At 39.6% G+C, this 25762-nt stretch overlaps 1 protein-coding gene and 1 long non-coding RNA gene across 5 annotated transcripts in view; one reads left to right on the top strand and one right to left on the bottom strand.

Annotated features, from left to right (window-relative positions):
- LOC125325168 overlaps positions 1-25762 on the top strand; it is a 91259-nt gene that overhangs the window by 4944 nt on the left and 60553 nt on the right. The window lies entirely within an intron of this gene.
- PDE3A (phosphodiesterase 3A) overlaps positions 1823-25762 on the bottom strand; it is a 227771-nt gene continuing 203831 nt past the window's right edge. For all 4 annotated transcript variants that reach the window (XM_048301939.1, XM_048301936.1, XM_048301937.1 and 1 more), the window contains 7 exons: positions 24521-24632; positions 23179-23292; positions 21594-21793; positions 20014-20217; positions 18364-18519; positions 14710-14950; positions 1823-11295 (listed from right to left, as the gene is read on the bottom strand). In XM_048301939.1, coding sequence (XP_048157896.1) covers positions 11048-11295; positions 14710-14950; positions 18364-18519; positions 20014-20217; positions 21594-21793; positions 23179-23292; positions 24521-24632 — 1275 coding nt within the window. In that variant the 3' untranslated portion in view covers positions 1823-11047. The remainder of the gene's footprint in view (positions 11296-14709; positions 14951-18363; positions 18520-20013; positions 20218-21593; positions 21794-23178; positions 23293-24520; positions 24633-25762) is intronic.

Here is a 25762-nt window from a genome sequence, read left to right as displayed (position 1 = left end):
TTCCTATCACCTCTTGGCAGTAAAGCTGTTCAACAAAGTAGTTAGTTTTGACACCTGCCACTGCAGCATGCCAGGTCTTTGAGAATCCAGTGTGGAGTGGTTACAAATCTCCCTTGGACAGTATGAGATGGCAACCCCAGAGCTACAGACTCCATCAGCGAGGGTAGCACCTGCAAGTTACTCACCTGTCAAAGTCGTTTGCTCTTCCATGCCTACATTAATCACTGACAATATCCGGGGAGTCCGTGGTGGCATGAGGTTGATTTCCACAGGGTTTTGGTGAGATAATTGAAGAAACATTAAAAGAAAGCACTGCTAAACAAAGTGCCAAGAGTTCTCTGAGAATTATGTTTTTAGCAAAACACCTCAAGTGCTTTTAGGCAAGTGGATTTGCCCAAGCAATTGTTTGTGATGTGAACACCTGGAAAATGCAACATTTAATTGAGCCACTACAGACTGTGCGTCATGGCCTCCTTTATGCTTTACCAGAACCCCAGGAGAGTCAGGCTCATGTGTGGTCTCATTAGCAGATTCACTGCTTCTGCCCTGCGTTTTATTGCTCATCTCTTCCCATGGGAACCTCTTGCTGTTTGAAGAGCTCCAGAGAGACTTTGGTGATTTTCAGACAAGTGTATTCTTTACTTTAGTAGCCGCTACTCTTTGTGGTGAGAAGTAGTGAGGGAAAAATTTTTCTTTGCTACTCCAACTGCATTCCTCTTCTGTGAATTTTAGCATCAAATAATTACGTGCTATTGAGTTATTGTTTGGGACAGACCAGCTGCTGGCTTAGAATCAGTTCCCTTGGAATAGGTATAAACATCTTTTACTTTCCTATTGGCAAGGATCCCGACTTGTATCTTCCTAATCACTGCCTGGTGCAAATTTCCTTACATTTTTTCCATTCAAAATTTTAGCCAGAGGACAAATAAACTGGGGGATTTGAAAACTGACGGCCAGATATGTGGCTGATACTCTTGCAGATTTCGAAATCTGTTAATTTTTAAGTTATGGGAAAAGAGGCTTTGAACACATGGTTGATCTAGATAATTTTTATGCAGCCATTACGAATCAATTAGCTGAAGAGCTCTCCAGGTCTTTGATGAAAGTAGGTAATAAAACTTTAAAAATGGGTAAAATTTTTGACAGCTGTGAGATACTTTTTTGAAATTATAAACAGTGAGCAAAGACAGTAGCTAGATGTCAATTCTAGCCCACATAAAAGACTTGTAAAATTTTTCACTGAAAAATGACAGCATACTTACCAATATAATGGCAAGAAAATTGATTTCACTCACTGATGTCCCACTTTAACAGATTACTCCTATGATTAATATGGAAAACTGTTAAGGTAACACATTTCATTTTCTCTGGAAGCATTAGTCACTCTGCATTGCTGTGGCTGAATGCTGCCATGTAATACTGACCACATTCAATCCTTATGGTCCATATTAATTGGATTGAGCAGTACACAGATGATGGATGCTAAATATTGGTCATCAGTAAAGAAGAATGGTTATAATGAGGCTTTCCACAGATTGGCTGAGCCATAAAGTATTTAACATGGGATTTATTAGTAATCTGAACCAAAGTGCAGAATTCTGCAGGTAAAAGCCGCAGGAAATCCGATACCAATAAACAGGAGCTTGGGTCACTAACACATACCAAGCAGGGCTGGCAGCTAAAATGGTAATTCAATATATACAAGCTTTTACTGGATTTAAATCAGAGTCCAAAGAGGGTACAAGTCATTTGTAGTCTGACAAACTGAAAGCTGGGCACCGAAAGCAAATTTGTTCAGTAAAGGAAAAAGAAGCACAGCCAACAGGATACCACAGAATTATATTTATGTTGTACATTTGTCTTCACATTGCAACATCCACATTGTTCATTTTGTGACAAGTATTTCTAATAATTTTGAATACATATTTACTGTATAATACATTTTACCAAGAGGCACTTCCAGTAATTCTGGCAAAAAGGAGCTTCATTAGAGTGTCTAACTTACAAAACAGTAAAAATAAATAATGTTTATCTAAAAGATTTTTTTTCCTGTACAGAATCTATTTTGTACAAAACATTTATCAGCCATTAACTAAATCACTTAACAAATACTTGTGAAGAGAATATATTAAGTATTGCTACATGTATCGAGTGCAAGATACTAGTGAAAGGAAAAGAATTATTCTGTTTATGAAAATCATCTAAAAATACAAGGCCTTGTTCCTGAAGTGTTTAGAAAGGAGAAGCTTGGTTACAACAATATTGACAATATATAAATATAAATTAACGTATGTAGTACTTAGTGAAAAGAACACTGTGTTAAAAACTGGCGTGTACAAATCCTAAACAAGATGGCACTTTTCTGCATTGCCACTTTGGCTGGCAGTTGTTTTTTAAAATATTGCTTCAAAAGAATTATAAAGGTACACAAAACCCTTTTCAAATAGAGCCATATAAAATTACACTCCCCCCACCTTTTTCTCACCTTTTGAAGCGAAAAAAAAATCAAGGAGGGATTAAATTTGTAGTACTCGAGTGATTTGTGGAAACTTGCTACTATAGCTGAGTCTGAATAAACATCATTAAAATGATTTTGCCCTGAGGTCCCAGGCCAGGAGTCAAACCTCACAAGATAGGATGTAAGATGACCAAATTCCTCAGTGTTTCCTGAAGTAAAAAACTTTGTCTGGCCCGTTGTCGATTTTAAAATACAAAATTTGTATAATTTGGCTCTAAAATCTGGTGGGGGTCAAGTGCTTCAATTATACTGGCAACTGAAGATTTTAATTCAGAAAGGGTTGTGATCTTGCTATGTTAATTTCTTGATTACCAGAATGGGATTTTTAATTTTCTTAATCACACTTTCTACATGATAAACATACTTGCATATTGTAACCCAGACAGGGCACACTGAACTGGAAAAGAATTATTTTTGGAAGGTATTTCTTCTACAACTGGAGGCAAAGGTGAAAATATCTGTTTTTGTTGGAAAATGTCCTAGATGTTCTTCTATCAAAAGCACTAAAAAGGAAAAAAAAAACTGCCACCCATCAGTGAAAATGTTAATCTGTTAAACAAACGTAACCCACAGTATGAATCACTGCTTTTTTAAAAGTGAACTTAAATTACTTTCCATCATGCAAACATCTTATATTGATTACTCAAGAAAAGAATACTTAAGTTTAGAAAAGTAATGACCAAAAGTATGCTGACATCGTTGAAATATTAAAGATATCATCAACATCACATAGCAGTTATTAACATTGTCTTTGATCTTTTGGGACACCATCTGCAGTACTGTATCAAGGTTTACAAACACCTACAAATCAACATTCTGCAATCAAATACAGGTTTTCGTTGTGTTTCAGGATCAGGCAGGAATTTTGAAAAGGAAAGTCAGCTTTAGCAGACTTTAGCAGGCTTTCTACCTAAAGCAGTATGTACACACATGGCAAACCCCTCACTGTTTTCTCTCTGACCAGATCACACAGATTTTTTTATATTTTTTTTTAGCAAAGCATGGGGGAATGTCATAGGTTAGCTAACCTATGACAGGGAAACATGACTAGGGACAGAGGAGGAAAAAAAACCCTGCCACCAAGAACTCCCAACTTCTTTAAATAAATACTTAAAAGCAAAGAGCAATAGGAACAATTGCTAATTCACATCAATTGTTTCAAAGCGTTTGCTGCAGTAAAGGAAGACAGCATTGAAAACTGGAGCTATTATTTGATCTGATTTCTATGGTTTTGCCTCAGGACAAGAGAATTCAGTCATAAAAGGACACATGGCCTGCAGCTGTGGCAAAGTCCTGTATACCTGCTCTTACACTTCCACACAGAAGACAGAAATATTTGGGTTTCCCCAACTAATTCACTGCTGGGATACACCCCTTTGCACACCTGCAGATTTCAGTGGTGCTCCCTGGAGCACACAGATTCCATATGGCATCCAGGGCAGAACAATTCTCATCTGTTGCCCCTTTCCCACACCTTGGACATACTACACACATGACTTTGGAATATGAAACCACTGGCACAGACCAGTGACCTGAAAAGCTCAAATGAAATATTCTTTTTTTTCCTCCTCTTGCAGCAACCAGAGTTTTCCTTAATGAAGGAAAATTAAACAACGTCAGCCAAAAAGTCTTCTTGATTTACTACATCCTGCAGCTTGACAGACCAGAGTCAAGGCCAGTTGGTTTTACCTGAGCTCATCAGCAGTTTTACATGAGCAAGCGCTTGGGGGAATGTCTGCATACATCTCAAGTGACACAGGCAAGGTTTCAGACTGCACAATGCTTATCGTTTCAGTTTTATCAAAGAAGTATTGTTAACTTGCTCAAGCTTTTGCCCCCTTTTGTCATGGTGAAAATGGACTCTCCAGAAATACACCAGCACTGTTCCGCCTCCAGGCTCCTGAGGAGCTTGTATTGTCCTAAGAGCTCAGGCAGGTGCTCACTCAGGTGACATCTCCATCCTACTGAGGTGGTGTGATGCATTTTTCATCAAAAGAACACCTGCCTGCCAGGAAAATCCCACTAATGGCTTCTGAATAAATCATAATTAGGTTGTAAATGGAGAATAATTCTCACACTGCTCCCTCCAACACTGGGACTCAATAACTACCACAGCAGGGCAGGGGCTAAACCCTGCTTTGATTTACCTTCAGAGGAATGTTGTTTTGCTAAAAGAAAGTGATGAAATTCAAAGAAAGATTTATCATACTAAATTGCTCTCAAAAGTACTGGTGCTATTTTGCTCTAAAGTTTGACTCCAATAATCAATAATTTTGCAAGCTCTTCCAATGTTTCTTAAGATAGCTGTCACCTAATTTCAATTATTCTTTCATCTGTTCAAAATCATTTAACACGTATTTTTCTCCAAGATCTCTGGACTTTCTTATTTGTTGATTCACTGAAAAATAGGGAAAAAAAAAAAAAAAAGATTCCTCCACTCTAATTAAGGGGAATAATAATTATCTTCTCCTTAACACTGCCATCATTTTGACTAACACTGCAACATCAAACAGAAATTAAACTCCCAGAAACTTTATGTTTACTCCATTTCAGCAGGATTACATTTGATTTTGAAAGAAAAGGAAAAAAAAATTTGTTCTATAGAATCTGTTTGATACCGGACTACAATTTCCTTTTCTCCTTCCCACAAAATGCTAGTTTGACTTCCTTCCTGCATGTGTGCAACCCCATCAACTCGAGGACTGATTACACCCACTCTGAGCTGTCAGCTGAGGAATACCCAGGTTCTAAGGCCACCATCCAGGGCTGAGGCTGGCAAGAGGAGGCAACCCTTTGTGCCTGCAGAGAGGTGCGTTCCTCACTCTGGGAACGTGCTTCTGTCTAATCTTCTGCCCATGAGGCCATGGGATGTGCAGCAACTTCATACTCATCCTTAAACTGAAACCTTCCTTCCTTCCTTCAACATGTGATGTTGGAACATCTCGATCATGACAGGACTTGCATAAGTAATAGCAAATGTTACATGTTGTTTTCATGCAAGTTTTCCAACAGTCAAAAGCCTCTTCTTCAGAGAACAAAAAGCCACAGACTGCGGCTGTTGTCCTCCCAGCCCACTGAGCACTGTGTGTGTGAGATGGGCCAGCCCTAGCATGGGCCACAGTGCATCTGCACTGCCTCTCCCACACCTGAATCGCCTGGTGCCCTGCCTGGGGTATTTGAAGACGCTGTCTTCCCTGGATCCCAGTGCCAGCAGAGCTGGTTTGCTGGGCTCCCGGGCTCACACTGACTGGTGCATCTGGCTGCACATACTGAAGGTTGGTGAGAGGCTGGACTCCGACCTGTACCCATCTTCATCAACAGCAAAGCCCTCACAGGATCACACCATAGACTGAGTAGGATAATTCAGAGACTTTGCACAAGAACTTAATTAACAATCAGGTCCAACCACAAACCTTTTGCTGCATTAGACTTATGGCTAAGTTTTCAAAAATCCTTAGGGTTCATGTTGAAAACTGACAAAATTCTCTAGGATTCCAAGACCAGCTAGGCTCAGGTTGCTGTCAGCTACCCCACACCTACTCAGCTCACAGATCAGCAGCATGGGCACAGCACTAGATGCCCACAGAGAGTCCTTACAGGCTCTACCACTGACTGATGCTCAATTTGGCAAGATCTTTGGCTTCTTCACACTGCATTCTACTTTCTAGGACATTTCTGAAGAAAGATGGGGCCAGAATTTCAGAAAGAAAAAAAAAATTCCAGCAAAAAAGCAGACAGAAATTTGGAGTTTTAAAAGAAAACAAATTAACTTAATGTCCAACATGGAATGCATAGAAAGGGACTTGGAAGTGGAATTTGCTTAGATTCCAAATGGTACTTTAAAAAGCATCTATCTGAACCTCTACAGCCTTAACTTCCTTCCAGATTCAGACCACCAGGATCTTAAGAAATTCTACCAGTGGTACACTAATGGTAAAAGACCCAAATGCATCTTGTATTTTAGGCTGATGATGATGCAGAGAGAAGTTCACCCATGATGCCAGGATAAAAACTGCTGAAAATTATCCTTGCATTAGTAACAAAAGCATTCTCAAATTACATTTACCCTGGGAATCACTTCCTGCCATAACATGACCATGTTTGCTATGAGAACCAGCACCCTGCACAAGGTCACAGGGGAGGCCTTTGGTGACACACAGCTTTGTGTAAAAGATTTCATTCACAGAAAAAGGCTGTCCAAAATCCTGCCAAGAGCACAGTAAAATCCCTTTTCCCTAGATTGTTTCAACTCAATTCTGATGCACAGCTTGCAACATCTCACCAAACACCATCTTCCTACTGGAAGAAGTAGATGATTTTGAGAGATGAATTTTAAAATGCCCTGCACATTAGCTAAAAACAAACCAAGATTTTAGAATTAAAGCATAAATATAGAGCACAGTAAACTATGGCCCTTTGAACATGGTGGAAACTATTGTTTTTAGACACAGCAGGTTTGGTTTCTTAGAAGCTAATGTCTTACACTCCTCCTAAAAGAAAAGGTAATGAAATACTTTGGGGCTTTCACGCTCTCTACTTCTACGTGTTCCATCTGCAACACAAGTGCAATGAGAGAAGTTATATTCCATGGTAAACAGCATGTGGCTATCAAGGAAAGTGTCAATATATGGACAAAAGTGTTTACGTGTGGTTGCTATGTGACAGACAGAGTGCTTTTGTCACTGCACTGGGAGCTGCAAGGACTGTAAAAGCCCCATAATTCAGGCAACAGCAAACTTCTAGACTAGGAGAGAACAAGATCAGACACCAAGCGACATTAAAGAGGGGAAAACAAAATATCCAAATGGAAAAAATCATCTAGTCTTTCTCTTCCTGCTTTTAAAGAACAGAAAACTAATAGGCTTTGGGGTTTTTTGTCACTGCAAAACACTGTTCAAATGGGGGTTGCTTTCTCCAGTATCTAACACGCTGCTTTGCATATGGTATGTACCAGAAATTCCTATTCCATTGTAAACATGCCACCTAAAACATGAGCGTTTTGTTGATTGGATTCAATTAGTTTTCTTTTATTTTTTTTTCTTCCTAAAATATTTCATAGGCTGTGGTTTATTTGGTGCTTGTAACACCAAAGACTATGCAAAGTGGAAAACCTTCAAGATCTAGCCTCCAAAAGGCTGCAGTAACTGCAGGTGAAAAGTTTTGCCTCCTTTGGACTAGAAAATACTGTGGAGCCCCCTAAATTACCTGCTTCATTATCTATGAACCCTAAAGCACAAAAAAGGGAGATTTTCACATTCTTGACATAAAATCCCTCTGGTATTTTCTTTTGTGTTATATCTAAGCCAGCCTGGAGATTTCCTGATCATTGTCTGCAGACATGCACTTCAAAGACTGAGAATCAGATTCATAAGGAGTGGCCACCTGCAGAAATTGGATTTGACTACTCAGTATTTGGAGTGGGAAAAAAAGTCACCCCTTACCAACCTGAGCACTCACAGCTACTTCAGCTTCTTCACTGGAATTTCTTTCCAGTTTAGATAAAAACAACAATCATTCTGATTTTAAGCCTGGCAGCAATTTCTTCACCATAAAGATCCAATTCAATGACTGTTCCCACAAACAGGCTTGGGTAGCAATGGTGTATCAATTTCTAACAGCTGCATTGGCAATGTCAAAAAACAAACTAGAAGCTGACACCAATTTTACTTAATGGCAACCAAAAATGATGACAGAAAAATATAATGGTTCAATTTCAGCACATTTTTAGATAACTTTTCTTAGTTCAACCCTGCATATGCCAGTTTAGAGGAATATGTGAAACTTCACTTACAGGATTTTGCCTCATTCTTGAATGCCTCTTTGTAATTTTACCAGCTGGAAACCCACTAACGCTGCAATAGAATTTTTTCATCTTCCAGGTACTGTAAAACCCAATATTAAAATCCAGTTGCAGTGATTATGTACTGAAAATTGAGAAAGAAGTGCTTGGAGATGTGACATTTTAAAGCATCTCTTTGAGTTTAATTTTTAAAGGACAGAATGAGGCATAATAAATCCTTCTCATACTATAAGGTATGCATATCATTTGTACAAGAAAAACCCAAATAAAATGATCAATCAAAGTGACTGAAGAGATGTGAAAACAATGCAAGCTGGAATTGGTGGAGACTTGCTGAGATCTTGGAGACAACTTTTTTCTTTTGAATGCATTCTGCTATGTCCTTTCCCTTTAAAATAGCAGTGCGATTTGGATCTTTGCTTTCCTGATTTCATTGGAAAACACTGCCTAAATATTCCTGCTGATAAGAGCATTCAGAACTGTGCTCCAGTCACTCTGCTGAAAGGCAAACACATTCTCTACTGGTAAGAGTAGGACAGGACAGTATCACGCAAATGCAACCAGTAAAAACCCCAAATCCTCTTTTGAGCAAAACCTCATTCTGACATAAATGCAAAGCAAGAAGGAACTCTGAAGTGATAACACAAATGTGATTGGCTTTGATAGAGAATGTTTTCCAGTGTTTTGGGGAGGTGTCAACAGGATCATGAAATTTGGTGAATGTGTAATAATAGCAAAAAGTGATGGGTGTAATGTCAGAAACTTAACACAGAAAGGACTTCTACAAACTCTGCCTTTCACAAGGAATCTTACTCTCACAAGCAACCCTCTTCTTGGTAATGGGCTGCAGAATCAAAGTAGAAAAAGCATACATAGTCAAATAATTTTTGAGATACTGAAGTTTATATATATAATTCCTTCTGTGGGAACAAATCTCTAAATTGTGTGGTACTGGTCAGTGCTGCCAGTCTCCAAGAGCATTAATATTTTAAAGCCTTGATCCTGTAGACCACTGGCTTCCCAGAAGGGTCTATACAAATTACTCAAGACTTTATTTGTGGGGTTTGGAAATGGCTACGCTGTATAAAAATGTTTTTGTATTTATTTTTTAAAAAATTATCTTTACAAAACAGCTTTTCCCTTTTTTTCTTTTTCTTTTTTTTTTCTTAAAGATATCATTATCTACAGGAACCCATAAAAATTTTTCCATATTTACATCTAGATAGCTAATCATTGACAAATATACCGTGACATAAAATATTGAAAGTGAATATCCAACCTTTTAAATAGACATTTGGCTCACAGCATAAACAACAGAGAAAACAAATGAACAGAACAACAACAACAAAAAAGATCTGCTGTTCTTACAGGCCTGATCTTTTTCTTTCTCTTAAAAAAAAAAAAAAAAAGAAAGAAGAAAAGTATATTGGTGGGATCAAACATGCTGCTTCTAAGCAGAATGCCAGAAACAAACTGCTCCCATCCAGCACCTCACACTGAAAACCCAAGCTCTCTGAAGCTCACGTGAGTGGTTGCTGGGACACCCGAGTGTCCAGCCCATGCAGGACTGGCACCTGTCCCCCATGCAGCTCCTAATGCACCCTTTGCATTTTTCTGGGGAAGGCCATGACCCCCATGCTCCCCCTTCTTTTCTCTCACAACAGTTTAGCTTTGTTCTTAAATGGTACATTTGGTCATTGATGCCCAGAGGCAGAGGGTGAGGGCAGAAGAGGATAGTGTGCTTCCAAGATAGCTTCCAAGCACACATCTGCTCCCCATTTTCTCCTGCCCAAACACTCGTGCTGACCCCACGCAGCTGTTCATGTGTGCAGCAGTACAGGGAGGGCCAGGTCATCTCCAGGGGAACAGACTGCTGTGTCACACAGTTACCCCTTTGGAAACAGCCCTCCTGGCACATCCCTTTCGCCAGCAGTCTGGGAAATGCCGAGGAGGAGGAGGAGGAGGAGGAGGTGGTGCCGGCACAGCTGGGTAGGGCCAGAACGGCAGCCTGGGCCACTACTGAATGGCTGCTGCCTGCAGCTGGAGTGCAAACTGGGATTGGAGGGCTATGGGAAAGCAAAGCTCCTCAAAATCGTTCCCTTGCAGGCACAAATTCTCTAAAATTCTGGCCTTCTGTTTGTTGTGGTATATTGGGACATGTGCTACAGCTAGTGTGGTAAGAACTCAGACTATGCTATATTTCCTCACATCCACTCACACTTGCAAACACCCCCTCACTCACACATATGTGTTGGCAGGATATATCAGCATTCATATAAAGCTTTGGAACTTTTATCCCTCAGCATTAAGAGCAAAAGCTGCTTAACTGGTACCTTACTGTTAACTGCAAATGTGCTTCAGAAGCAGCATTTCCTTAGATAACTTTCTTCTGTAAATATCACAGTGACCATAATATATCATTAAATGTATTTTGCTGAAGTGTGCAGCCAATAACCCTGGCTATACATATATATCTATATTTATATAATTCCACCCACCCCCAAAATCTCTTCAAAGACAGTCTGTAAAGCCGGTGTTGCAGTGTGAAAGCTTCCTTGAGCATAGGAGTTTAAACAATGTACCTCACCATAAAAAGGAAAGAGAAACAAATTAAACAGCTGTAGGCGCATTATCCCATACTTCTACAGTGTTGTGTCTAAATGCTGTGCTGGCTTGAGAAAGAGTCTGTGCACGAGTCAATCTGTCTTAAAATACTGCTGTAAATATTGTCATTGGTTTGGTTCTACAGTTGTGTTCTCCTCTTCATCCTTCTTGGCCTTCCCTTTCTCCTCCTCCTCTTCCCTGATGGCCTGGATTTGTTCTGAAGATTGGTGCAGTGTGGATTGCTCCGTGCCTTGCTTCTCTGACCCAGCTAACCTCTCCTCATCCTCAATCACTTTCTGCCACATCTTATGGTTCTGAAGCAGGTGCTGAGTGATCTGACAGTAGATTTTCCTCCTCTTGAACTTCTTCTTTCCTGTAAAACACCATGTGACATTATGTACTGGTTTCTATTGGGGAAGGAAAAGGGACTGAAGGTATAGGAAGCAGACAGAGTGTACTGTGACAGATTTTTAAACCCACAAATTTAAACAGTGTTAAAATTCAGAAAGCTGTGTCTCTCCAGACCTTGGGGAAAGCAAACGGGTTTCCTGCACAGTTTGAGCCCCAGCTTCATCCTATCTCAAGGCTGCATGTTGTCCCTGACTCTGCTGCTCACAGCAGCACCTAGTCTTTGAATGATTATGCATCAAACGTTGCTGAGCTGTTTCTGCTCATTTTATATCAAGTTCTTAAAGACTCTGATCAACACACATTAAATTCTGTGCCCTCCCCACCCCCAACAGATCCCTACTGATTGTCCTAGGGAAAAAAATCCTAATTTTTTTTTTCCACATTTTACAACTCAGAAGAGCTGTAGAAGGATAATGAACGATTACTAATGAAGCATTAGTAATCAAAGGAGGGAACCCATTCCTATGTCCCATTTTCAAAGTCATCTATCTCTCCACCATTGCAGTGGAGGTGACCTTAAAGCTTTAGCACAACATTGCTTTGGCACCAGTCTGAGCACTAAAGAAGGACTCATACAGCCAAATACTATCAGGAAGCTTGCTTCTCTTTGGTTTTGAAGCACCAGTCCCCTGCTCTTAGCCTATGAAGTGTTTTTGTCCCTGGTGGTTCCCATGGCTCCTGACATAGCTGCACTACAAGTGTTTTGCTTTCTGAAGGGTGGTTTTTTTTTTTCCTGTCAGTACAGTCTGTCCAACACAGATTGTTAACTCCTTAACAGTACAAAGTTTGAAAAATTTTCCTGGTCATTAACAGTGACAATGGCAGTCACAGAACTGAAATAATCACCCCTCCAAAGACAACTGCTGATTTTTCTTTAAAGAAGGTGACGTAGAGGAATGTTTTGTACCAAATAAATTTGCGTGGATTAGTATTTGCAGGTTGCCTAAAGTATGTCTGTGTCAGGATCCAAAATGGTTAGCCCTTGAGGCTTTTGAACTGGAAACAAAGAGCTTTTCACTGAGCACAGACCAAATCCAATTCAATCCTTCATTAGAAAGCCCTTGGTTCCCTGTAGGAAACCTTCAGGTTTAGCACTAATAGGAAGCCCCTACCCTGCCAATGCCACAGCAGGACATTCTCTCCTGGGTTTCCCAGGTGACCCCACATCTTGTTGCTCTCTACAGACACTGGCTGTGGTGTTAAAATTTGTCTGAATCACTAAAGACTGAGTCTGTTTAATTCTTATACTTGCATAAGACCTACAGGGAAAGTATGTTCCTGTATAGTAAAAAAATTTTTTCAAGCTACCTTAAGTTTTGTAACTCTTAAATTTATCTGAACTGCTTCAGTGAATTATCAGGACTTAGGTGAAGTGTTTTCTGCCACAATTATATTTCTATCTGCCTAAAAGGCATTTTCATCAAGAAGAAGATCTCTCCCAACATCTACACAAGTCTTAATATCTGTGCATCTGACAGCTCAACCTTTTATTGTTTCATTAAGAAAGTTTAGAACATCCAAAATTGTGTTGATCACTGGTATACATTTCTAAGGAACTATGAGGCCCCTATATTGACACAAAAGGTGTCACAGAATCCTGAGTAAGATCCACACAGTCACAGAGAATTTAAGGAACCTGAAGAAAACAATTTGCCACACATAGGTATGATAGAGAAGATGAACATCCCCCATTTGGTACAAAGGAAGTAGAAAGAATTTGTTGGATATTTCAGAACTTCTGGTTCATTAATCTTTAAAGTTTTGAAGACCATAGTCTAAAAACACCAGGCTGAATAGTAAGGTACTATAACAGGGTAGAATGTGAAAAAGAAAACAGAAGACCACTAAAATCGGTCTGTTTGCAATGTGAAAAGTGTTAATAACGATCAGTGCTTTTAACCTGAAAACAGCATTATTTGACTGCACTACTGGTGATACAGAAGATAAGTGAATAGAGATACAAGATGAAAGGAAACAAAGGATTTCAGATTAAGGTTAGACACTCCATGGATATATGAGAACATCCTTCATCTTTTTTTTCATCTTTTAATACGGCAGTATCAGTTTCAGGCTTTGGGGTCTGTGTTAATTACCAATTGCATACACTTCCTCCTAGCAGGCACTTCCATAAAGGCCACTCTGCCACAAACACGTGGCTCTGCCTATTACAGAACTGACAGATCATGAGGTGCTAAATTAAGCCATGTGTGTTATATTGATGTTTACTGTTCTCTACAAGATTTTTTGTGCATGTGAACGTGCTAAACTTAAAATGTGTGTGTGTGTGTGTGTGTGTGTGAACAACAGGAACACCAACAATGATTTCTTAAATACCAACTGTTTACCTCGGGATCTTATTAGAGGTAAAAGGTTAATTCTGCACATCAGGAGACAGATTTTTGTTCCAACCCATATGTGACTTACTGCACTCATCAAATTTTTCTCAGCTTTCCCAACAGAAAACAGGGATGATACCCAGGTAGGGCATGAGTGTGTGGGAAAGAACAGAAAAACTGAGGCTGTTGAGGGGAAAAGCTGTATATTGGCATTTCATGAGTGCACTTAAGGGTGGTGTTTCCTGAAAGTTCTAGATGTAGGAGAGAGAGAGAGGGAGAAAGAACATGAAAGGAAGAAAAAGGTAAAACATGCAGGATTAAACCACTAAAAGAAAGAAGTCTACAGCTGCAGGATTTTCTCTTAAAAATCACTTCCCACAAGTGCCTGAAAACTCCTTTCAAGGTAAAAAGCTTTAATCTCAGTACAGCAAATATTAGCAATGTTGCCTTTCTAGAGAAGAGGCAGGAGAATATGAGCTTTAGTTACTGATCAGCCAAGTGATGCAGCCCCCAGCACACAACACAGCAATGCTCAGTGCCAATTCTCTTCCCACTCTTCTCCACATTTCCTTGAAGAGATTTGCATTAAAATGATTCCATAGTTAAAAACTCTGTTACTGCATCAGCATTTCAGACCCTTATTCTATTATTCCTGTACATCATACTAACTCGTGGAAATGATGAGTGTTTTCCTTGGAAAATCTTCTCCCAGACTTCCTTTTTTCAGCTGAAATTCTTGCAGTCTATTAACACCAGTCCTGAAAGAGTCTAGAAAGCCCTCATGCACAGACAGGTGACCCACCACCAGAAACCTCAACTAAGGTAGAAATAAGTGGTAGATATGAACCACATTGGTCCTGAAACCATGGAGCATCTCCATTAACAATGTAAGTGGCTACAGCTTCACCAAGGACAGCACTGACTCACTGTCCCTCTGGAGGAGGCCCATGTTGAACCTGGCCAGCTCACAGCCTCAGCTTAGTGTTTTGGTCACAACATGGAACTTGTTTTGTTGGAAAATGTAAGTGTCAACAACTTACTGGATTCGGCATTTTCACAAGTTTCCATTTCTGCTGTTTCTTCCTCTTCTTGCTCATCAGTGTCTCCTGATTCATCACTATCTTCTATCCATTTTCCTGGCATCAGCCCCGCTGAGTCATAGGAGTTACACAGTGGTCCCACGATGTGAGTGATGAAGGACTCCTGGAGGTGTGCCAGCTGAGGAGCAGAGCGGTCCATGAAAGGGCTGATTGGCAGCCCCAGGCTGGCCTCTTCATCACCCTGGAGATGAAAAATAGCCGTAATTTCTCTGAACGAAATGAACCAAAACTATGTCACAAAAAGGGTGTAAAGCACATCCAACCAATTAAAAATGCTGAAAGAACAAGAAGCAAAGGCCAATGGCACTTCCAGCATGGCACTGCTACAGTGCCATCGTGTCAAATGGGCAAAGTTACAGCTCTTTTCTTGTAGGAGCTGATACCAACCCACTACTGATAACATGAATTTAACAAGGATGTTAATGACTCTGCAGAATGATTCCCCTAGCCCTTGTCCTGAACTTTACACTGTGTGAAAACTTGAAAATTATTATTTCATTTCTTTATTTACATTATTTTAAAAAAATCCCTTCTGATTGTGTGATTGCTAGCTCACACCAACCTTGTTTACCGGGAACAAGACAACTTCAACAAGACAACTTTTACAAGACAGGGCTATCTCACCAAACTAGTGTTCTTAATGATTTTGTCCTTATTAAAAGTAACCTGGAAATGTCCTCTTGGCTTTGGGTCATAAATATTTGTTTCCTGCGACCATTAGAATCATCCCAATGAAAGCAGGCTTTGCTCACAAGCAGTAAATCTTTCCCATGAAGCTTCTTCTTAGCTTTTTTTGGGGAGAGAGGGAGGTATAAGAAGAGTTTTTTCTCTCTCCTCTCGTGATGTAAAATAAAGTAAAACTTCATTGCAGAACCAAATCTGATATACTCAATTTCCTATCACAGCAAGGCTTCTGGTGATATCAGTGCCCTTTCAGCTGAGCAGACATTACAAGATGCCATCTCCCCCCAAAAAATATCTAACCTCCCTAACAAGCCTGATATATAAATTAATGCTTTTAATACAATACAGAGTCCTACATTTAAGGATATAGATTAGAATTTGGAGATACATTTTCAGTTTCCATTATATTATACATTGCTCATATATATCTCCTTGTAATGTAAATTTTTCAGAAGTAATGGTCTTCATATCTGACCTGTCTGTATCTGTGTTCGGTGAAGGCCAAAAAATGAGAGCTAAATTTTGGAGCATGTACAGCAAATATCTCATTTCCTTATGTTTTCTTCGTTACTTTTACAATAACCAACCCTGAAATGTTATGTTCAATCATTAAAAACAAAATATTTGTGTTGACAAAACACTGAAACATGCCATCCATTCTTGAAATAGCAAGCAAATTAAGAAGAGGTGACAGCTTGCTCTTCTTTACAGAAACATATCTGAGATTTCCTGGTTGTGAGCTGGGAAAAATGCTGACTGTTGAAATGTTTACAAATTGTTTTTTGTTGTTCTGTTAAAACATGATTTGTTATGTGAAACATCTTGCAGTGTGTTTTTTTTTATTCTAATATGTCTAACCTGTCTTCAAATAATTATGCTGGGCATGTGAAGAGAAAGAAACATCCTGCAACAATATGACACAGGATTCTGAATATTTCTATACAACACATTTTTACTAAGTAGTGTTTATTTATGTGAAATTCTTCAAAGGAATTGGGTTTTATTGTAACAAAGATATTTCATGATTTTCACAGCAGAGTGAAAATATGTGTGCTTTTTGATAATACTTCCTGGAAAATTCAAACTTCCCATAAAATTCTCCTTTTTAAAAATGAAAATATGAAGACTCTTCCAGTTGCAGAAAAAAATCTAACACTCAAAAGCACGGTGAACACGGTTTAATATACCTCTTGTAGCATATTACATTAAAGAAAACCAGATTTTATTATAGGTAAAATAAATTGAGAATCTGGCTTATCCTGCTTAAAGTCAAAAGTAAGTCCAAGAAAGAAAATGTTCTCTGTTTTGAATCCAATTTCTGGATGATGGAAAAAAACACAGATTCATACTGTGGAATAGATAACACAATATCTTCCCACATCTGTATTCTCACAAGCTTGCTTCACTGTCCAACACTGCGATGATACTAATGTATCGGGGCACTTCCCTCTGATGTAACTTATATTGGAACAAAGGAAAGTCATATAGCACATCTGATTAACAGCCTTTGTCTGCCTGCACCAGTCATCCACATAAGCTATGATCATCACCAGAATTGTGAAGCACAGTTTGTTGGGACAGTTGTAATGAAGAAAATTTCCTGAACGAAAATTTGGTACATGAAGGTTGTTTTGGGACACACTTTCTTTGTTTAAGAAAAAAAATGAAAACAAAAATTGAATAATAATATAATATTCATAATATATGTAAGGTTCATTGTACTTTCTTTTTCTTGGGAGATTTAAAAGAAATTAAGAAGCTTCAGGTCAATGTTCAAGTTTTGTTCCTTTTCCTGTCTCCTTACATCCTCCAGAAGTCAGCAGCAAATCCTGGTTGGGGTTTTTTTTTTTTCCAAACTGTAAGTGCAGTAAATTTAAGGAAAATTGAAAAGGTTTTAAAAGGGATTAGTCTGTGACTCCAAGTTACTGCACAGCCTCCTTGAGAAGTCTGTGGGTTGTCTGGTTCAGTGATTTAGCCTGCTTGCTTCATCTGGAAAAGACAGGATGTGGAGTTTAATCTGACCAAAACATTCAAAATGTTCCCACTCAGGAAACAGAGGAATAGTGTGGGAACAGCCCTGACCCTTGCACTCAGCAGGGCTAAATAGGTTATAATGAGAAAAGGTTCAGTTAAGGGCTCCCTTACACCTAGAAAGAGAGGACCAGTGCCTGGCTGTATTCCCAGGTCTTTGTAAATCAATCTGTGGCTCTCCCCCTTCCTTGTGCCACCAGCATGGCCTTGCATAATTAGTGCAGTTGTACTGACAAACCTCTGAGAGCGGGAAGTGTTGTCTTCAAAAATAAAGTATGGGTCAGGATCAATGTGTAGGGAGCAGATGTGGTTGGCTTGTGATGAGCTGAAAGCCAGTGTTACAGTCCTGCTCAGCACATAGAGGTTCTGCTTGTGTGAACAGAGATGTGGCCTGCAGGGAAGCTAGAATAATCCCACTGCTCTGTTTAGATCATCTGAACAAGGATGTTGTGTCCACTTTTGGAGACTACATGCCAATAAAAGTGTGAGACTGCAGAGGAGAGCCATGAGAACCATCTGATGTCTTGAAAGAACACAGAAGGAAGGATGAAAACAAGGTTTGCATTAAAGAAAAGTGAAATGACAGCCATGATGACTGACAACAGGGGGAAAAAAAGCCAGGAAAGGAACACTTGTTCACCATGCCAGTGCTTGTCCATAGTGCCGGAACTGAACAGTTCAGCCTGTAGAAACACCATCATCAGAGGTCTCTGAGGACACATCAGAAACCTCAGTGACAAACGGACTTTCACTGGTCCAGCAAAAGAATGGATTAATGCAACTCTAGCCAACCTCTTCACTCCCATTCTCTCCCATCACCAGCTGTATCATGCTGCAGGACTGTTTAACACCAGCCATGCAACTTTGGAATGCATTTACCTGTTCATAAAACTCATTGACGATGCCTTCTGTCCACTGCAGATGCAAGTCTTTGCATTTTGCAGGCCCATTGATGTCAGCCAGCTTGATGCACATCTGACAAACCAGCAAGCGGTCGTTCTCATTGGTCCAGTCAATTCCAACATCATCGTTCACCTAGGAGACAGGAGAAAGAGACCATGACAGTAATCCTGGGCAAAAAGATGCACCCACAAAGGAAGTTCTGACCTGGGATACTGTACAATATATTTAGCTATTTAACAAAATCACTAGCATAAGGAGGTGAGCTAACCCCAGGCTGGAATTAACAATATGGAAAAAGAAAAGTAAATGAAAACCAAAGAACATTGAGATGAATAATGAGAAATCAATATTTAGCATATTATGCACCTGTTTAAAGCACTTACTAGGAAAACAAACAAATGCAATGTTTCCATGACATTTTTCAGGAAGTAAATACCTACTGGTGTATAAATATAGATTACCATAAACTACCATGCTGGTTTGATTGCAGTGTGAAGATGTGTGTAATGAGCTTATTTCCCTGTTTGATCTAAGTTGAAACTATTTCCACCCTTTTTCCTTTTCTCTATTTTTCCCATACCTCTCACAAGAAAAAGTGATACATATTACCAACTGCTCTAAAATAAAAGCAGAAAGATTAAGGTTGGAAGGGACATGACTAGCAGGGATGCAGAAGGATCTCAGACTTTTATGGACCTACAGATCAGTTTTCTGCCTACCCTGGACCATATTTAGATTTGCAGATTCTTAAAGCCTAACAAAGAGAGATGTTACAGGGAAATGGAAAACAAAACCAGTCGTACATCTGGAGGCTTCAAAGTGTCAGCGTACAGATCCATCCTAAGCAGTACCACAGGAAAACCTTTTATCTGTGTCACCAAAACAGCTAGGAGGTCCTAGATATGAAACACACTATTCTTGGGGGTTTCTCACAAGGAACAAGAAAGCAGTACTAGTTCCAAAGGCAGGTAACCAGTTAACATGCCAACAGCTTTGATGGGTGATGGAGTTTATTAAAATATCTGAATAGGAGGTGAATTCCAATAAGTTAGGTTGAAACTGTAAACAGGTTTTAAGAAAGGTTTCTCAGGGTTGTGATTTTATGCTCTCCGAATGGAGCATGCAGGAAAGATCTTTAGTGATCTTTCTCTGGAAAGAGAAAGGAAAGGAAGACCATGCTTTCACTGCATTTGGAGTTAGAATGTCAAAATTGTTGTGATTTCTGTGCTTTGGTAATACAACAGTGTGACTAAATCAGTGAAAATTCACGTAAAGTAGCCATTATGGAAACTTAGTAATAACATCTTTGATTTTTCCCCTCCAAGTGCTTTGTTAATAGGTCTAAAGTGCCAGCGAACCAGAAAGCAATGCTGAAAAGTAGAATATAAAAATAGTCCGTAATATTTTTAGCCTTAAACCACCTTCTGAAAAGAGTGAATATGTATAAGAAGAGAAGCTGTGCCTCTAACTTTAAATGAGTAAAACCCAACGGAAAGGCCAGATTATTATTCAACATTCTACAGCAGCCAAAAGGACATTCAGAGGAAATAGAAACTCTTTTTGTTGGATGCCACCGAGGCCCACAATCTTTTCTGACCATCCCCCAGAAACCCAAACTAATCTCACCTTGGCGTTGAATTTGGCAACAAAATCAAAGTGTTTCTTCAGGTCAGTAGCCAAAATCGCCTCAATGACGAGGAAACGGAAATGCTTGAACTCCACGTGGTCCAGATTGACCAGGAAGTTGTACTCTGGCCTGGACATGAAGAGGTTCCAGGCAGCAGCAGCGTGGTGGTTCTCCAGCACGGAGCGGTCGTTGTACAGCACTGCCTGCGGAAGCAACGCGGGCAGGGGGACGCTGAGGAACATCTTAGCAAAATCACAGCAACGGATTATTCTGTTTCAGGCCAAGGTTAATGGCTAATAGAACACAGGTGTGTGCTTCCCTGATTCTCAGAATTACCCTCATTTAATGGATTACTGTCTTTGGTAATTGCACCAGGCAACTGTGTCCATGTAGGCCTGATTCCAAATGCAGAAACAAGTCAAATTCCAGTTTCCAGCCTGAAAACACATACTCAGCCTGACAGATAGCTCAATGCTAAAATCCAAAATTGGTGAAATCTTTACCAATATAGGATTCGTAACTCTCATAGTCACGGCAATTCCATTAAGAAAATAACAAGAAAATTATTTTTTCCTACTACTTTATTTTCAAACTAGAGGCAATACATAAAGGCTAATCATCTAACTTCTTTTTCTGAGTTTTAAAACCACAGAGCTACAGCACTTGTTTCTTACAATTAAAGATAGTACATATCTTCTCCCAGTCTATTTACCTGGCCAGAGTATCAAAGTTCTTCATCACAGAAATGCATTACAAGGATGAGAAGTATTACTATCAATTTATAGACACATACTGATACCAGAGCGAGTTCAGGTGACTTGCTCTTGGTGACAGAGGAAGTTTGGTTGCAAGCTGGGGAGTAAATTTCTGCATCCCTACCCGACTTGCCACCATTAATATATCTTTTTTTATTTCCTAATCCATAGAAGTATTTTCTAGCACAGTGTGCTGAAGCCAGGTGGGTCAGCTATGTAAAGTAAGGAAAGATGATCACATAATTAAGCCAATAAAGAGTAACTCAGAATTGCTGCATTCAACTCTCAGGACTGGCAGCAACTTCTGTGTAACTTTAGGCAAGCCTCAATTCTACATTTATAAAACTGAGATTATTTTCCACTCCCTGCCTCCAAATACTTTCATAAAAAGACTGCAGCTGCTCATGCTCTATAGAAACAACATAAAATATGTTATGATCATGCACAATTAACTTGCAAAGCACAGTCAACTACACAAGTGGGGTTTTTTATTTTATTTTAATCTTTCTATGCCTTATTTGGTAGAATAATTCTTCCATTCTTTCACAGTTACAAATCCTCTACCAGTCAGCAGAGCTTTAGCTTCTCCTTCACTGACACAGTTTATCAGTACCTTTTTCCTAATAGCTCTGCAAACTGAGAGTGTATAGGAGGACTCTCACCAGCAATCCCCAAGTGAAGTGATTATTTCTGTCACTTTGATAAGTTGTTTCAAAATATTTGGCAGACTTGTGCTTAATGGAAGCCACAGGCACCACTAGCAAGGAAAAGCTGTCATCAAGACCTTCCAAACTGTACAGCAACACTGCCTGAGATTTATTTACCTGAGGAGCACTCGTTGCTACCAAGAAGGCATTGGTCCTTCCTGGGTGATCATAATCATGCATGGCTGCAGCTACATAAAGAGCCATCAGCTCCAGGGCAGGGATGTTGCCAGCCAGGCATCCATAGCTGTCATCTGTAGGTGTGTATGTCTTCGAAAACACATAACCCATGTGGCCATGAGTGATTCCACTGTCAGAATCTGAGCAGAAATAAATAAATGAAAACAGTAAAAAAATCCAATGACATTTTTTCATTGGCCTACTGTAACAGAAGCAATAAAGAGGGAGAGAGGGAGCAAATTTACAATACACAACAGAAGAGTAAATGCAGCCTGACCTCAATGCTTTCTGTGCCTATGATCCAGTACAATAAGGCAAACAATTGGAAAGGAACAAATCCTGATCCCACCTGGGGATCTTCCCGACATCCAGCAAAACCTATTTTCAAACTAAGTAAGTTACAAGCAGTAAGACATGGATTCACAGCCATGCCGGAGCTTTGTGAGGGAACTTTATCTTCCCACTCCTTCCTCTAATTTCTTTCATCATGTAGACAAGTCTATGAGACACTGATAGTCCTTAAAGCAATGGACTAGAATTTATTAATTACATTGCAGTGCATTTTTTCCAATATGAACGTCTAGACTTTTAATCTTTGCTGATAATCCTCTTACCATCCTCTTTTTGAAGCATCTCAAGCATACCTGTCAGAGACACATACTGAGATGCTTTGCTAATTTAATCTGCATGACCTTGAATGGATCTTGCATGCAGCTGAACAATGTTTTCCAAATAAAAAACATCAAAAAACCTCAAAACTCAACCCCCTCTCATTCCACCTCACCTACAAAGCCACCAAAATCCCTTTCTAATAAACGTTTCCAGGAATAAAACCATTTAACACAAAAAAAAAAAAAAAAAAATTGAGCAAACTCCTGCTTTTCCAGCAACTCTCTGAGAACTCCCACAAAACACAGACAGGTCCTCTAGTTGCCACAGCTGAACATGGAGAAGTTAATACAAAAATGCAAGAAGAACAGCTTCCTGTAATGAGCAATCATAAAACAGAAGGAGAGTGAAGTCTTGTAGAGCAGTTGCCAGATAGTTACAAGTCTCTTTCTTTGGAGACAGTGAGGAAAAGCAAAGAACACTTCATGACAGCCAAGCAGTGGCAAGTGCACAGCACTACCTGCAATGCCCCAGAAATTTTAGAATATCAAAACAATGAAGGGTTTAAGGATTTAAGTCTACGCTGCTTCTGGTGCAGCATTGAAAAGCACTATTAATATGATTTTCCTAGGAAAAAACCTATTGCAAAAATCAAATGGTAACAAAGATCTGTCATTATAGGCGACCATGAAGGCTTGCATTCACACATCATTAAATGTTAAGTATTGGGTTTTGGAGGAACAATTCCATTCCCTTCAAAGTCACACAAAGACACCTGAACACCCTCAGCGTCCACAGTGTTACTGAACTACAACACTGTGTTACAGATTGCAACAAGTTCTGCATGCAATCCTCAACTGCTGGTTTACACCAAATTTCATGAGAGAAAATTTAAGAATACAACATTAAAATATACCTGAATCACTTGCTGACCCGTGGTCATTAATCACAGTTGGGAGTCCTGGGATGGGCTGAGTTGTAAGGTACCACACGGCGTGTAGGACATCAGTGGCATGGATTCGGTTGTGATCTGTGATGGAAAGAAAACCACCCAGCTATAAAACATCAGGCTATTTCTGACAGAGGGATATCAGCACCATCTAGTGGGTACTGTGTGGCAGTCAATCCAGCAGAGACAAAACCAACATTACCACGAGCATCAGGGTTGTTTTTACCTTTTCCACAGAAATAATAAAAAAGATAAATTGATTTTGTTCTAGACAAGATATTCCTCTTTCCTAAAACAAAACACACGAGAAAAAAACCAAGGAAATACAGTGCTAGATTCACAAAAATCCCAGAGACTCCATGAATTGTTAAATGTTTTAAACAGAAAGGAATGGCTTCAGCAGAACAGGATGTGGGACTTCCATCTCTAACCTCCTCAGGCTGCAATCTGCTGCTTTAGATCCCTGATCCAGGTCAAACACAAGAAAAGGACTGAAACTGTGTCTCTTACTTTCCCAGAACAGGGTCCAGACCACCTGGCTGAAGGCATTTTGAGGTAGTTTTCCTTAGATCCTTCCCACTGTAGCTGCTCCAACTGGTATTTATTTTTTTGACAGAGAGACTATATGACTTTTTATATATAATGTCTCCTACATTTTTCTGGGAGTGTAAAGAAAACATGTTCCTCAGTGCTGGGTTTATCTGCCAGCTAAAGGGGGTAATAACTCTTTCCTCTTGGGAAAACAAGAGTCTTTTGCAGCTGAAGCAGTTTGATAAATTGGATTTGAATACTTTGGGGATGACTGAAAAAAGGTTTTTCAGTGAACAAATGCTTCCCACTGAAAAATATCAGCCAAGCTGTAGTTACAGAACAGGGTTCACTCATGTATTTGGCGTATTTTTTCTGCTTATAAAGCTCATCTCCTTTGGTAGCCCAGCATTGGTACTGCGTAAAAGTCCAAGTTGCCTTTAGGGGGTTAAATGTTTCAAGAACCTCCAGCTGGGGCACTGGGGTTTTTATGCACTTGCATTATCAGAAACAGTCTTTACTTATAATAGCTTTATATGATTTCTGGCTTGTGCAGATTTTGCCATGAATTATGAAACAATGTGAAACATAAAACACAAAGAAAAAAGCTGGGAGGCTGTGGTTCAGCACCAGCCTCTGCCTAGCCATCCATTTGGTCATGATGTACTAGAAGAAAAAAGTAGCTGTTATAATGTGAGAAGAAAGGCTTCAACACACAAGCATGTGGAAAACGCCCAAAACTTTAAGGAAGCATCATTATCTGCCAGGAATTTTTACTTACAAGGTATCTCTCGGTATCCACACTCCAAGGCATGAAAGTAGTTCATAAATTCCCTCACTGGTATTTTAAAGGTTTCAAACAGCCCCATGTCTTCAAAAAGCCTGTATGATACCTGAAAGAAAAAAACAATAAAAAACGATGCTGCTAAGTAGATGAGAAAAACTCTAAAAATTAGATATAAAACTCCTTAGGTCGAATTACCCCATGAAAATCTGCTTTCCTGGTAGTATTTTCTCAAATTCATCTGATCCAGCTGTAGCTGCAGCTATTTGCATTTCTAGAGGGATATGGCTACGCAGTCAAGATATTAGTGCCTAACAGTCCTCCTCATTCCCTCATTACAACCCTCCAGATGTTGTTCTCTTCCTTTCAGGCATATGGATCCCTCAAATTTTGCAAACACCTCAGAAACCTAAATACGTAAAGATGTTCAGAGGTCCTCGGTGCCTTTGGAAAAAATTCTCTACAAACTTATCTCAGAAACATCATCAAGTTAAATCAATTCCCAGAAATGGAAGAGCAAGCAAAGGGCTGACAGAAAGGGGAACCATGTGGATCCTTGCTTTCTCTCCAATTTTGGAAGTGAAATAATAAAAATGACTTCAACAGGATATAAGAGGCAGAAAATAGCTTAGGAAGCAGAGCTGCTCTAAGTGTTCCTGCATTGTAACCACCCAGGAGAGGACGTATTGGGAAGGAGAATGTGACGGATGAGTGAGGAGGTGTTCTGGAAAGACGAATGCTTAGAAATGTAGACAGCAGCTGACGCAAAATGGGCACTTCGGAAGACAAGTTTATCTTGACAGACAAAACAATGGGACACAGTAAAATCACTGCCTGATGTTTTCACTTCTTTCACAAATTGGACCCTAAAGCCTTGCAGACTCTATTTATTTACTGCTGCTAGGCTAAATTCTGTCCTTTTGATGCCATCTGCCTGGTAATGACCTGCCTAGAACTAAGCAACTTGAAGCACATTTGGACTGATGAGTGCTACATGGCAAGAAATGGTTACAAATTACACTTTGTGTTTTACACCTGAATGTAAATCAAACATCTATCCACACCTGTTTTTTATTGTATATTTTGTATATAAAGTGGGACCTGTGAGCTGCACCTGAAGTTTAATGAACATCAGCTCCAAATGTCCTGCCACTGTGGATTTTTACAGTAAGAATAACAAAAACGATATGAATTTGCAGCATTAATGATCCTCCTCCTGCCTCCCCTCATGGTCATTCC

The sequence above is a fragment of the Corvus hawaiiensis genome, chromosome 4, assembly GCF_020740725.1.
Source record: "Corvus hawaiiensis isolate bCorHaw1 chromosome 4, bCorHaw1.pri.cur, whole genome shotgun sequence".
In the NCBI taxonomy this organism is placed as follows: domain Eukaryota; kingdom Metazoa; phylum Chordata; class Aves; order Passeriformes; family Corvidae; genus Corvus; species Corvus hawaiiensis.
This window is presented reverse-complemented; position numbering and strand designations above follow the sequence as displayed.